Below are 13,906 nucleotides of genomic sequence, written 5' to 3'. Positions count from 1 at the left end.
CTTAGATAACTTTCCCAATAAGAGGTGATGTCCCCCTCTAGTGTTTGTTTCTAGTTTATATAGTTGACCCTTGAAAAGAACAGGTTTGAACTGTGAGAGTCCACTTACATGTGGATTTTTTTTTTTATAAATACAGTATTGTAAATGTATTTTCTCTTATGATTTTCCCAATAACATTTTTTCTCTAGCTTACTTTATTGTAAGAAGAGTATATAAACCATATAATGTACAAAATAGGTGTTAATTGACTGTTTATGCTATTGGTAAGGCTTCCAGTCAATAGCAGGCTATTAAGTTTTTGAGGAGTCAAGAGTTATGCGTGGATTTTCCACTTGCAGGTGTCAGTACCCCTAACCCCCATATTATTCAAGGGTCAACTGTAATACCTTCATCTGAGTGAGGAGTAGGACCATTTGCTTCCTAAAGGCTACTGCTTTGTAAGATACATACTTTTAACAGTAGACAAAGTTAAATGTGATGTGAAAACTCTGCAACTGAACAGATAAATAAAAAAATTAATATAACATTTGTTAAAGAAATTATATTAATACTGATAACGTGCCAGTAGATATACTAGAGTTAACAAATATGGTTTATCACTGCTAAATCAAATTTTCAAAGAAATTTAGTTCTAGTGAAATGTGCTAGACTGTTAAATAAACATTTTAGCTAGTTTTGAAGTTACCTTCATCCCCAAAAGGTTTTGACTCTGACAGAAATAGTCCTCATTCCGTAAGTTAGTTCCTCCCTTAAACTCCTTGATCAAACATAATTTTGGTATTAGTTCATAAGTTATGAAGCCAGCAGACTATTTTAGTTAAAGGATGATAAAGTATAGGGTCTGGGTAGTCGCAGAGTAGATGAAGATGAAGGGAGGGCTGGGTTTCACTTCTAATTTTCCGCCCAAGCTTTCATGCTGAGAAAATTGTTTCCAAGTGTTTAGAGCGATCTCAGTTCTTCAATCCCAGACACAAAGTGTGATTTCGGGAGGCGGGGGGAGGGAGTGCCTTAACTCCTAAATCTGTGTGTGACTATCAGGGCTAGGGCATACACTCAGGTAACGTCGTGTGACCAACTAGCGGAAAATGGAGAGTGCGCTGCATATACGCAAGTAGGGCGTGTGTTTGGTTTGCTTGTTTGCTTAGAGCCCTCAGGGAGAGCCGAGAAGAGAGAACTGCACTGACTCACTGAGGGACCGGTGAAGGGCTGCCCACGAGGTGCTGAGACATTCTAAATGAAAGGACAGTGTGTGAGGGAAACAAGTCTACAGTCAGTAGAACAAAGGCGTCGTTTAGCGACAGTACGCAACCTGAAGCGGTTTAGGCTTACCGGGAGGACGACCAGGAGAGCTCAGCCCAGGCTGCTGCAGAAGGCGCGCCTCCCCGTGAGGCCCCGCCTCTCCTGAGCCCCGCCCCGCCAACGTCGGGCCAATGGGAGTCCAGGATGTTAGCGGGTGGGAGGTGCGGCCGGGTTGCTACAGCCGGAGCTGGGCGGTGGCGGCGGCGGCGGCGGCGGCGGCGGCGGCGGCGGGTGCTGGGGGAGGCATCTCGCGGAACCAGGGGCGGTGGCGCAATGGAGGGACTGGAAGGTGAGGAGGTGAAGAGGTGTGGGCCGGGCGGTTAGAGCGGGCCTGGAGCAACCCGGGGTGCCCAGGACAGCGGTGCCCGGGAGGCGAGGGCTGGACCGAAGTGGTGGACCCCGCCGCTCCTCGGGAGGCCCTGGCGGGCAGTAGCCTTACAGCCCCCAACACCGTGGAGCTAATGATCCTCTGGCTGCCGCGCCTCAGACGGTCTTCAGCTGGGGTTCCCCACCGCGAGCCTGATACTGCCTTTGGCATCTGCCTGCAGCTCTCTTCCTACCATCTTTTGGTCTTGCCTGACTCCTGAGTGTCCTTTTGGTAATCACAGTCTCCGGGCAGATTTTATTTTTCTTGCCAAGTGGACTCTCCATTAATGTCCATGGCCTCCCTCCTGCCAGCCTCTGCTGGGTGTGTTTTCAGCCTCTAGCTCCTGACACTTTCCGTGGCCAGTTTCCCTAGGTAACCGTTTTTCTATTTCTACCGCATCTTCTATCGGAGGGATGCCAAGAGCATCTCCCAAGGAAGAGCCACTGGCCAGCTTCAGAGCCGGGACAATAGAGTAACAGAAGGATTTAAGAGCTTATTAATGACGACTCAGTAAGGAAGAGCCGGCGTTGATTCCTTATCTTGAGTTAATCCTTGTGCTGTAACCATGACTCCAGATTTTGCTTTGTTCCCAGTTCTTTCACTTCTCTATTATTTTTGTCCATTTTATCCTCTGTAGGATAACATTTACCTAAAAACAACAAAGGAAAAAAAAAAACCCAGCTACCATTGGCAACAGTTTCAAGGTTATTTTTCAAATTGTGGTTAATCCTTCCGATGAAAGATCGTGTTGCTTTGGTTTAGCTCTTTTTTCCCCCTCCTATTTTACATAGATTCAGGTGGAATTAAAAATAAACAGAGGCATTGAGCCTTGTATTGTTGCATGCCAGAGAGCAGATTATTTCAGGTTGTGTTATGAAGTGAAAAGTAGTAACTGGTAACTTTTTGCAGGTACCAAAGCATACCAAAAAACAAATGTAATGATGAATATGATAGTTTTTCACGCTTTTATTCTCATAGTAAACAGCTGGAGAATGATAGGTAAGAATTCTGATAATTTTCCATTTGTGGGCAGCAGCAGTATAATGACAAATGAAGGTCCTGTTCTCTGATCATTTAATTTATTTCAGGGAGATACATTAAGTTTCCATGAAATAGGAATTGTAATGATCATACTCCTTACTTTCAAGATACTATTTTTTTTAGAGGACTCCAGGAGGCACCTTATTTTTTTAAATAAATTTAAAAATATGTGGTGGTCTTGTAGCATAGTGGGTAGGATCATGGGTTCTGGAATTCTTGTGACGTTATCATAACACACATTAAGTGCTTTAAAACAACTTTTCTGCAGATTTTTATTATTTTATTTAACATTTGTAATTAAGGCAAAGATCTTCACTGTTTTTTACTTATGTATGCTAAGCACGTAAAACAGTGTCTGACACAGAGTAGGTACTTAATAAATATTTGTGGTTAGATGAATGACTTTGTCTATGATGGGCACCATTGTAGGCCCTGGGGACGTAGCAAAAAAAATACAGTCAAAAGCCCTGCTCTCATTGAGTCTATGTTATAGTGAATCTTATATTCTAGCAATACTAAGACATTACTATTGAAATCTTACTAAGAATGTTTTAAAAATATAATGAAAACCTAGTATAGTATTCAATTACATGGGTGGAAAAATACATGTATTCTGATGTAATATCATATGTTATGAGGGGTATGTTTTATGGGCCCAGCTTGTGATGTATCATAGTAAACAGTACTTGCTCCTTACTTTTCGTTTTTTTTTTTTTTTTTTATTGTTTGTGTGTTTTTAACAAAATGAGTTACTATCATTAACTATAATGTGTTTAGTTTTAATTAGGTTAGGTTAAAAAATATGAAATTGTTTTTTTGTAGGGCAAAAAAATTATTAGTAAGGTTTAAACTAATAAAATAAAAGATCCGAGAGTTTCTGTTGAAGTTAGAACAGTGCCTTTCTTTCTTTCTTTTCTTCTTTTTTAAAATCAGTCCCTGTTAGGTCACATTTTGCAAAGATCAAAAGTTTGAATCTTAAGGTTCCATTCATTAATTCATTCATCCATGCCTTCATTTAATAAACATTGATGTAATGATAAATAAGATAAAGTTTTACCCTTATTGGAAGTTAAAGTCTAGCACTTTTTTTTTTTTTAAGATTTTATTTATCTATTAGAGTGTGAGAGAGAGCAAGGGGTGGGGGAGGGGGAGAGAGAAGCAGATCCCCACTGAGCAGGGAGCCAGATGCAGGGGCTCATGATCTGAGCCAAAGGCAGAGGCTTTAACTGACTTAGCCACCCAGGTGCCCCTAAAGTCTAGCACTTTAAAGTCTCTAATAAATGGTATATTGCTTATATTGCAATGTCCAGTAGAAAATCTCCAGGAATTTGCTCACCATGTCATAGTAATTGAGCAAATATTGTACTGTTTGGTGTTAGACCCATGTTTCTAGTTGAAACCAGTTACTGGACTAATCTTGATTACAAAACCAGAAAATATATGGACCCCTAAAAAATTCTTTTGAAGATTATCATACTCTTTTAAAAATTATTTGTGTATAAAGCATGTACCACTTATATTATTTTTGGTCTTCTGGGGCTTTTCATGCTTCCTGGTCGTTAAGAGATGAGGTATTAGGCTGAACACTGTATTTCAAAACTAAATATAGGGGCACCTGGGTGGCTCAATTGTTAAGCATCTGCCATCGGCTCAGGTCATGATCCCAGGATCCTGGGGTCGAGCCCCACATTGGGCTCCCTGCTCAGCAGGAAGCCTGCTTCTCCCTCTCCCACTCCCCCTGCTTGTGTTCCCTCTCTCGCTATGTCTTTCTCTGTCAAATAAATAAATAAAATCTTTTAAAAGAAAAAACTAAATATAAATTATCGCTCATGATTTTGTGTAACCTATATTTGAGCACTTCTGTGTTCTGTGTGTAATTGGAGCAAAACCTTTAATTCCTTTTCACCTAACTCTTGTGCCCTGTAGGTATACCTAAGGCCAGTAGAATTAGTTCTAGACTTGGGAGAGTTCTAATCTCTCCTAAGCTTTTCATCTGTAAAATGGAGAGAGGTAAACTTTAAGCAGATTTAATAAATACACTGTTGTCATTTCTTTCATAACATCTTGATAAGTGGTTATTAACAGTTGTAACAGAGATCAGGCTGCCCATTCCTTTTTTGGTTTACTAAATTAGCAGATCTTAGTATACTGCCCTCTAAAACCTCATTGGAAGTCTAATTGCTCTTCTCTAGTGTACCCTAGATTTAGTTGAAGAAAGCATTCCTGTCCCATTAGGGTTTCCTTTTTGCTTTGTTTTTCTCTAGTCCAAACACATGCTAGTTTACTGAATAATTATTCATCTTTATTGATTTATCTAGCATTCATTATTTTTTGGTGCTGAGTTGGATGCTAGGTTATTTTAAAAGCCAGTGTATTAGAGAGGCCTATGTTTGGATCATTGTTTTGTTTCTTTTTAGCTCTGTGATTTGGTAAATCTGAGCTTCAGTTTCCTCAGCTATAAAAACTGGAGCTATTAAATACCAGTCTACCTGAACTATATTAATATTAAATGATGTCACATATTTAAAGCATTCAGTGAAGTGCCTAGGAGGCCCCCTCAGTACTTGTTTATTGGATGGGGAAACTCATAGGAAGTGTGTTAGGAGCTTCACACTCCTTAGGAGTGTTTCAGTAGAGGTAAAACAGCATGCTTGGAAGGGATTGTGGGCATCTTACTAGATGGCTATGGCAGCAGGATAGGCTGGAGAAAGAAGAGACTGGAAATACGTATATGGGATGAGGATTTGAACTAAGGCACAGATAGTGGGAATTAAAAAGGGAGGATAGATTTAGAAGATATTTCTGAGTTAGAGAGGTGAGATATGACTGTTGGATATGAGAGAGAAAAAGAATCAAAGATAAAGGGCTGTCTAGCTTTGACTAAGAGGTAATATTAATATTTTTAACCAAGAAGAAAGACCAAGTGTGGGAGAAGAAGAGGTAACGAGTTTGGCTTTAGAAATGTGTTTGTACAGATTGGGGGCTGTCTAATAGAAATGTCTCATAGCTACTTGTAAATGTTTATGTGGAGTTTTAGCTTGGTAGTCATGACATAAAAGTGACAGCAAGTGGATACATTCACCTAGGAAAGTTTTATGTAATTAAATGAGAAAAGAAGCTTGGGAGGAATTGATGCTTTAGGGTTGAGCAGGAAGTCTGTAAAGTGTTTTAGAAATTATCAAGAAAGGAAAGTGATGAGAAAATATTTACTGAGTAGTGAATATGTGCCAGAAAAAGCCTATAACACCAGGTATAGTTGGAGGTCTAAATACTAACCAGGTCAAATGCTGCTTACCTTCTGAGATCTGAAAAACTTGGGCTTAGGAGGGAGAATTGTCATTGAAGCCAAGAGAAAAAGCACTTTAAAGGTGGAAGGGATTGATCAGTAGTGCCTCATGCTATGGAAAGGTCCAGTAGATGAGGATTCAAAAGAGGGCTTTGGATTTGGCAATTATTATTATTATTATTATTATTATTATTACTTTATTTTTAAGTAGACTCCATGCCCAACATACAGCTTGAACTCATGACCCTGAGATTATGAGTCATATGCTCTACCAGTAGAGCCAGCCAGGTACCTCTGGATTTGGCAGTTAGATCATGGTGGTCCTAGGGTCAGGATTTATGTTAGGGAAATAATAATATACTAAATCTCTTTTTTAAGACTGAGGAAGTTCTGCTCTAAGAAAATCCATTCGTTTAATCTAGCATTTGCCAAACATGTGACCATGGAGCAAGAGATTTGAGGATGATTGGCGAAAGTGGAAATGACTAGTCAGGTTCAGACTGAGAAGGAAGGAAAGCTCAACCAGGAATGGGTTATCAAGAAGATGTAAATCATTCTGAGATCAAGAAGTGATTTAAAGAGAGGTAGAAGGTGGAAGTATGTGGTCAGAGAAGGTGCTTGGGTATTTTAAGAGTCCAAAGGTGGACTGTTACTAAATTATTTTAACAGTCGTTATTTTTGTTGAACTGGAGTGATAGACTAAAGAGGAGTGGAGTGTGAAGGCTATGTGTTGAGTAGGTTAAGTGTGAATGTTGAAATCTAGGATGAGCTGAAAGAGGAAAATCTTTTGAGATTATTAGGGATTGTTGACCTGAGAGTAATTAGATTCTGAGAAGGATTGTTGGAAGAGGATGGTATAATAGATGCTATATGCTTCAAAATGAAGGTTTGTTTTAAAGGTTGACTTCAGATGAGCAGTGACCTGTGGTGAAGAAATAGACATGCTACACAAAGGCCAGAACTGTTCTTAATTTCTAAGATTACTTTTCTTTTGAAAATGTTCTTTCCTATTTCTTAAATATATCCATTTTAGAATGTCATAACTATTTAGATAACAGCATATTATTTCACATCTATATATAATATATACATATAATAGTATTATATAAAGATACCATTTCAAGCCTTATGGTGCAGGTTTTGAAGTTGCTAAATACAGTAATGCATAACAGAATCAACACTGTGTGTGAGATAAATTTTATCAGGAGAGGTTAGCTTCTAGAAAGTTTTAGAATATTAAGGTACTTTACGTGGTTTTGTGCATTTATTTGAGTGCTACTTTCAACAGTGCTTGCTCTCTACTACAATAGTCAGCCCTTTGCGTATTGTCTCTACTATATTTTTATAAGCCTCACAATTTGCTAGCTTTTGCCACACAGAAGAGATTAGTGGAGTTTGCCTGCATGTGCTGGAGAGTAGTATTTTCTTATTTCATTGGTTGTAAAGCATTTTCATGTATAACATCTCAGATGATCCCTTAAATTTTAAGGTAGATTGAGCAGATAATATCCTCATTTAACAAATGTTAAACTGAGGCTATTTATATGATTAGTCATACATTATCTTCTAATTCATGTAGTGAAGACTTTTCCAACAAGGAGAGGGACATCTTGTTCTTTGCTATAGTTCCTTGCAGATTCTTAATTCTGTATGTAGACAGTGGAAGTGATTTTCTCAACATTCTACATGCTGCCTGAAGCATTCGTTCCACCATCTGCAATTGGTCAACTGGTTTAATCATCCTTATATATGACCAAATTTTTGTTTAATTTAATACCAGTAAGAGCGGTATGTTATCATCCATGTACTTTTCTTGCTAATGTGATCTTAAGGTAGATTTTATTAAATACATATAGTATATTTATTATGGTGTATTGGAGATAGAAGGGGGCCATGTAGGTCATTTAACCTAACTTCCTTCCAAATTTTAAACAAGAGGAAGCTGACCCTTAGTGAGGTTGAATATCTTGCCCAGGGAGTTACAGTTCTATGTGATAGAGCTGGGACTTATAAGACAAATTTCAGTGCCTTTTTTGCTAAGCTGTCATGTCTTTTAATGAATACATTACAACAAAATGTAGCTTTGTGACTCTGAACCTAAGCTGCTTATTATGACCTGTTGGTAGAAGGGGGTGTTGACACTAACATACATGCACATGTTATATTTTGTGAATTATAGGGCTATACTGTATGACCAGCTAATCTAAGAGGGAGGGAATTATAAATTTATATCTTTATTTATTTTGAATGAAGTAACGACTTAATTTTTTTCTTTTTTGAGATAATTGTTCTTAAATGCTTTCTCTTTAATGCTGTTTCCTCTTTTGTATGCCTTTTAGTGATAAAGATTGTCTTTTCCTTTAAAGACAATTTGAACATATTTGATAACTTGTAGGAATTAATACCAAGAATTAGATTTTATTATATGCTAGTATTGTAGATGCTATTACATTAAAAACCGGGAGATGATTTGGTTCTTAGATATAGTGTGAAGAAGTAAATTATGTAGACTGTTAGCTTTATAAGAACAATAATTGTGTTATTCCACCCTAGTGTTATTACTTGATATGTGCTTGGCAAGTGGTAGGTGCCCAAGTGGCACTCACTTTATTTCCATGGGTTGAAAATATTTTTCTCAATAGTTAATTTTTTAAAATTTTGCTTTGTCATTTATTCAACTGAAATATACTTTAGTGTAAGTAAAATATGATACTCTTTAACATTTTGTACTGATGAATTTTTAAATCATTCCTTAGAATTTAAAGGGATATATGAAAATTATAAATAAACTTAATACATTATGTATCATGTGGCATCACTTTGCCTATCATTATGAAGACATTTTTTTTTTTTTAAGATTTTATTTATTTATTTGACAGAGAGAGACAAAGCGAGAGAAGGAACACAAGCAGGGTGAGTGGGAGAGGGAGAAGCAGGCTTCCCACTGAGCAGGGAGCCCAATGTGGGGCTCGATCCCAGGACCCTGGGATCATGACCTGAGCCGAAGGCAGATGCTTAACGACTGAGCCACCCAGGAGCCCCATATGAAGACATTCTTAATGTATGTTACAGATTCTATCCAGCAATTGCCTCAACTTTTTAGATAGTTAGTGGAATTAAGTCCCTATAAATGAGGTTGCTCTCCCTAAATAACCTAACCTCTGGTATTGGAGAAGAACAATTCAGGCAAATCTTTGCTTTTGTAGTGCCCACTGCTTAACTGCCACCATAGAGACATTGCCTCCATCTAAGATGACAGATAGTCACTATCTACCATTAAAATAGGGCAGTGGAGTGATAAGAGAATGAGAGAACAAAGCAGTTTTTCTGTTACAGTTTGATTGTATTCCCACCGATGTTTATTTTGATTTTTCGTTAGTTTTCTTGAACTCACTAATTGCTTTGGAACAAGTTATATGAAGTCATAATTGTACTTTTCTCATGAGTTTCTTTAGGTTACTTATAAAACAAAGTGGCTTTCTATTTGTCTTTCATGTGATAAAGGAATTTTAACAGTAAAATATTCAGCAGAAAATAATGTTTAAGGTATAGATTCAAGTATCATTTTTAGAAAATTACAGGTATGGAAATAAATTTAGGTTTGATAATTGGCTAGATAACAAAATGACAAATTGACTCAGCTATGTAGAATTCCAAAGAATGTAGTTGTTTCTTTTAAATCAATTTAGTAACAAAATGTGTTGTATGAAAATGTATGATAGGTGCATTAAGTTTTGACTGAGTAAAAGTTTCAGCTACTTGTCCCTTATTTAATGAATTGTGCCATAGGACGTAATATCTGTTTGCTGGTCCATTGAATTCTTATATAATATTATATGTATAAAATAATGAACAATTCATATAATAAAGGTAGCATAGTAACTAGGTGATTCTTTCTTTAAGGCATTATACTTCCTATTGTCTACTGTCAAACAGAACAAGATTCTTTTTATCTTAGAATCCTTAGATCATCTCAGGAAGCCATCTCACTGATCGCCAATGTTATATCCTAATGCTTTGAAGATTAATAATATATAATATTGGGGCGCCTGGGTGGCTCAGTCGGTTAAGCAGCTGCCTTTGTCTCAGGTCATGATCCCAGGGTCCTGGGATCGAGCCCCGCATCGGGCTCCCTGCTCAGCAGAGAGCCTGCTTCTCCCTTTCTCTCTGCCTGCCGCTCTGCCTACTTGTGCTCTCTGTCAAATAAATTAAAAAAAAAAAAAATAATAATATATAATATTAACCTTAAGGTAAACTTGGTATTTATAGTTTGGTAATTTACAGTAGAGAGAGGCTATAAGTTCAGAGAATATAACAAATTGGTTTGGTTAAAATTAAAGAAAACAAAAGATTTCCAACAATATCAGTTTGGTGATACTTAAATCATGACTTCAGTATTTGGTATGTCCTTTTTGACCACTGATAACTCGTAAGTCTTGTGCCTATTTTAATAATATTGCTTATTCCAAAATGAAACAAGATATTTTCCACAAAAACTGACAACTTACATACGAAGACATTAAAATTCGGAAGTTTCACAATTTGAGCAAAGAATTTATTAATTAAATTCTTTTCTGTTTTAGAAAATGGAAGTGTCCAAGTGGGAGAATTGTTACCTTGCAAGATTTGTGGAAGAACGTTCTTTCCAGTGGCATTAGTGAGTACCTTTTTCCTTTGGATTATGATAGATCTGTAATTATTTGATATTTCAGGACAACTCTCATGGAAAGAACCTCTGTGGAATAATTTAAAGAGATACTGGCCAGTGTTCTTTGTTCAAGAGCATCAGTTCCATCTATGTCTTTCTTCTAGAGTGGTCTCTTTCCTTCATAGTTTAGTCTTCAGAACTACTCTGTTAAAGTGTTAAAGTGTTTCTCTGTGGGAATATTAACAAAAACAAAACAAAAACTCAGAAATGCATAATTATGTATTTAAAGATAAAGAATGATATGTGTCTGGGATTTGCTTTAAAATACCTCAGGAAAAAAAGCTGGGATAGATGACAAGATTGCTAAATTGTTGATAATTGTTGATGAGTAAATGGGAGTGCATGACACTATTCTCTTAATTCTTATGTGTATTTGAAATATTCAAAGAAAAATTGTTTTCAATTAAAAGTGTACCTAAAACATATTATGCATTCTTTACTTATATTTAGTAACACAAATAGAAGTACTTTTAATTGATTTTAATATAAAATAGCCAATTAACTAGAGAATAAGGGAAAAAATGCCCATGTACCTAAAGTATTTTATTCTTACTTTAAATATAAAAATACATTTATTAATATTTTGATGTAGAATAAGGACTTTTCTTTGAATATGAATCTGCTGATTAGAGTTCTGTCACAATCCAGAATGCATGTTATTATTTCCAGTTTGTTTCTTTAAAGCAAAGCAAGGATTTAATGATCCTAAGTGTCCGTTGGACTATCGACTCCTTTTAAATAATGACAGCTTTTTTTCCTTTGTCTTTTAAAAACATCTTCCCCACACTTAACTCAATGATTTTTTGTTGTTGTTGTTTTTGTGTCATCTCACTGTTTTTCAAACCATTTTCAAAACATTCAGCTCAGTTTACATAGGAAAGAAAATGCCTTCTTTTGCCCTTATTTATTTAATATTTAATTAAATAATGTAATCACTATACAGCTACAACTTATATAATACATAAGATTTGGGAACAAGTACTACATACTTTTGACACAACTCAATGTAAGAACAGACATCTATTAGAAAGTTGCTTGTTAGCCACGCTTCTAATTTTTTTTCATATTTAAGAGATTTTTATTCTAATAGCTGTAATTAATAGTACTTGCTTGTTAAAATGAAAACTGAAAACAAGTATGTAAAACAATTAATTTCTAAGTGTGTATTGAAAATGTAAGAGGTTGCATGATATCAAACCAACCAGTTCTGAGGTTTCCTCTTTTCTCAGATAAAGTTTAACAGTTCTAGCTTGTTCAGTGTTTATCAAAATACAAAAGAAAAAAAGTGCATATAGTGCACTTAGGTCATCCATTAACATGTTTTATTTGGAAGACGGAGAATGATTATTTATCCAGTAGGTTAACTGGAGGTCAGTTATGAGAGCGTCCATTGTCCTTAAAATGAATACATGAATGATTGAATGAATGAGTTGGCAGCCATATTAAAAAAACCTATAGAAGTGGAATGCTAGATAGCTCAAGAAAAATCATGGGTAAAGAAAGGTAAACTTGTTCCAGGAAGAAAGAAAGAGATAATTGTGGAGGAAGGACACAAATCGGACCACCAAGTCCTATTATTTTATGTTAACTTTATGGTAACATGATACGGTTGTGTTAATAACTTTAGTAACCCAGACTACTACTATTGTGTTAACTTTTGTAATCCTCACACTAATGCAGTCTCTGTTTACATTTTTCCAGTATCTATTTTCATGTATTTAGTAATGAAGATAACTTTTTTTTCACTCAAATAATTTTGACTTGGTTACATTATTTTCCTTATTCTTAGCAGTGTGAAAACTGGAATAGTCAATAACTCTTAATAAAATTTTGGAAGAGTATTTATCTATACTTTCTTGTTGTATATAGTATTCATACTTTCTTGAGAAAGATAACTTATAGCATGCATTATATATACACTTTCTAACGATTTTAGTTAAAGCAAAGTATGTCTTACTTGTATATTATTATTATTTCATCTTCTAGTTTTTAAATTGGTCTCAAATGACAATTTGAAGTTTTATAGACTTCCTTTCTATAGAAAAGAAAATGATACATTGCATTTCTTTATATTAACAGAAAAAACATGGACCCATTTGCCAGAAAACTGCCACTAAAAAACGGAAGACTTTTGATTCAAGCAGACAGAGAGCTGAAGGAACTGATATTCCAACAGTAAAGCCTCTTAAACCTAGGGTAATTATATAGCTTTTTGAATAGTATGAACTTTGCTGCTATATATATTGAAAAAAAATTATCTGTTCTAAGACTGAAGAATAACGAGAATTCTGCTTCGTGTTTTCAGTTTAGAAATGATCAGAAATTTGTTTATTTTTAAACTTCTGCTAAGGGGAAACCAAACTACTGTCTCAAATCCTGTTACAGTGAGGTTTTTGTAGCTTTGGATAGCCAATTGCTTAGCTGTGGGCTGGCAATAATGAAAAAGTCCTCACATGTTCTTTTTAAGTCATTGTTAATTATTGAAGCCTAATTTAAGTGCAGTGTATAAGTTTAAGCCTCTTAGTAGTATAGTCCCTCTCTACAAAAGCAAAGCTATAATTTACAGATACCTCAGCATAATAGATATTGATTAGCTTGATTGATTGTCAGTAATTGTGATCTTATGCTTTCTGGGGAAGTTTGGTCAGCTACTCAACTGTCCATGTATAGCCGTTGTCAGTTTATTTTCTTTGAAAGCAGTGAATCTCCCTTAATAATCTCTCTTTAATACTACCTGTGATGTGTTATATTGCTAAGAATAAAGCACATACTTTGTTCAACATACTTTTAAAGAGTTAGTTCAGTGAAATAGTCGAAATTTGAGTACCTTATTGAATAGGTTTTTGAAATAAACCCTGCGTCAGTGATAATAACTTCTCCCATTGCTACAGGAAAACATTTCCCTGTGGGGTAATTAATCTTACTAATAAAATCATTTGATAATAGAAAAGTTGAATGTTCATCTTTTTTTTCAGTCTATGTATAAGTGAAGGATGGTGAAATTTGAATAATGTACATAAACCATTATTTGATATTTTTCTTAGTACATCTGCAGATATATAATTATATTGGCTTTAATTAGCTAAGAGAGAAACTATTGAAATTTTTCAACAGTTAATATAGTGGGTGTGAAAATGACAGCTGGCTCAAGAGTCATATTGCCTGGATTTAACCCTTGCTCTGATACTTACCGTGATGTGTCGGG

At 35.8% G+C, this 13,906-nt stretch overlaps 1 protein-coding gene and 1 long non-coding RNA gene across 7 annotated transcripts in view; one reads left to right on the top strand and one right to left on the bottom strand.

Annotated features, from left to right (window-relative positions):
• Positions 1 to 1,404, bottom strand: part of LOC123858963 (uncharacterized) — a 184,137-nt gene extending 182,733 nt beyond the window's left edge. The window contains exon 1 of the long non-coding RNA XR_006794321.3: positions 1,330 to 1,404. This is a non-coding gene — a long non-coding RNA (uncharacterized LOC123858963). The remainder of the gene's footprint in view (positions 1 to 1,329) is intronic.
• A 93-nt stretch (positions 1,405 to 1,497) lies between these two features.
• ZC2HC1A (zinc finger C2HC-type containing 1A) overlaps positions 1,498 to 13,906 on the top strand; it is a 57,196-nt gene continuing 44,787 nt past the window's right edge. For all 6 annotated transcript variants that reach the window (XR_010410632.1, XM_064588175.1, XM_064588171.1 and 3 more), the window contains exons 1-3: positions 1,498 to 1,588; positions 10,577 to 10,650; positions 12,781 to 12,897. Coding sequence is in view for 5 of the 6 variants with exons in the window: in XM_064588175.1 (XP_064444245.1) it covers positions 1,573 to 1,588; positions 10,577 to 10,650; positions 12,781 to 12,897 (207 nt within the window). In the remaining variant the exon portion in view is untranslated. The remainder of the gene's footprint in view (positions 1,589 to 10,576; positions 10,651 to 12,780; positions 12,898 to 13,906) is intronic.

The sequence above is a fragment of the Mirounga angustirostris genome, unplaced genomic scaffold (genome assembly GCF_029215605.1).
Source record: "Mirounga angustirostris isolate CCGP_5_RB_7025 unplaced genomic scaffold, mMirAng1.0.hap1 SCAF_4, whole genome shotgun sequence".
Lineage (NCBI taxonomy): Eukaryota > Metazoa > Chordata > Mammalia > Carnivora > Phocidae > Mirounga > Mirounga angustirostris.
Note: the sequence above shows the minus strand (reverse complement) of the source record. Positions and strands in the feature narration are given on the sequence as shown.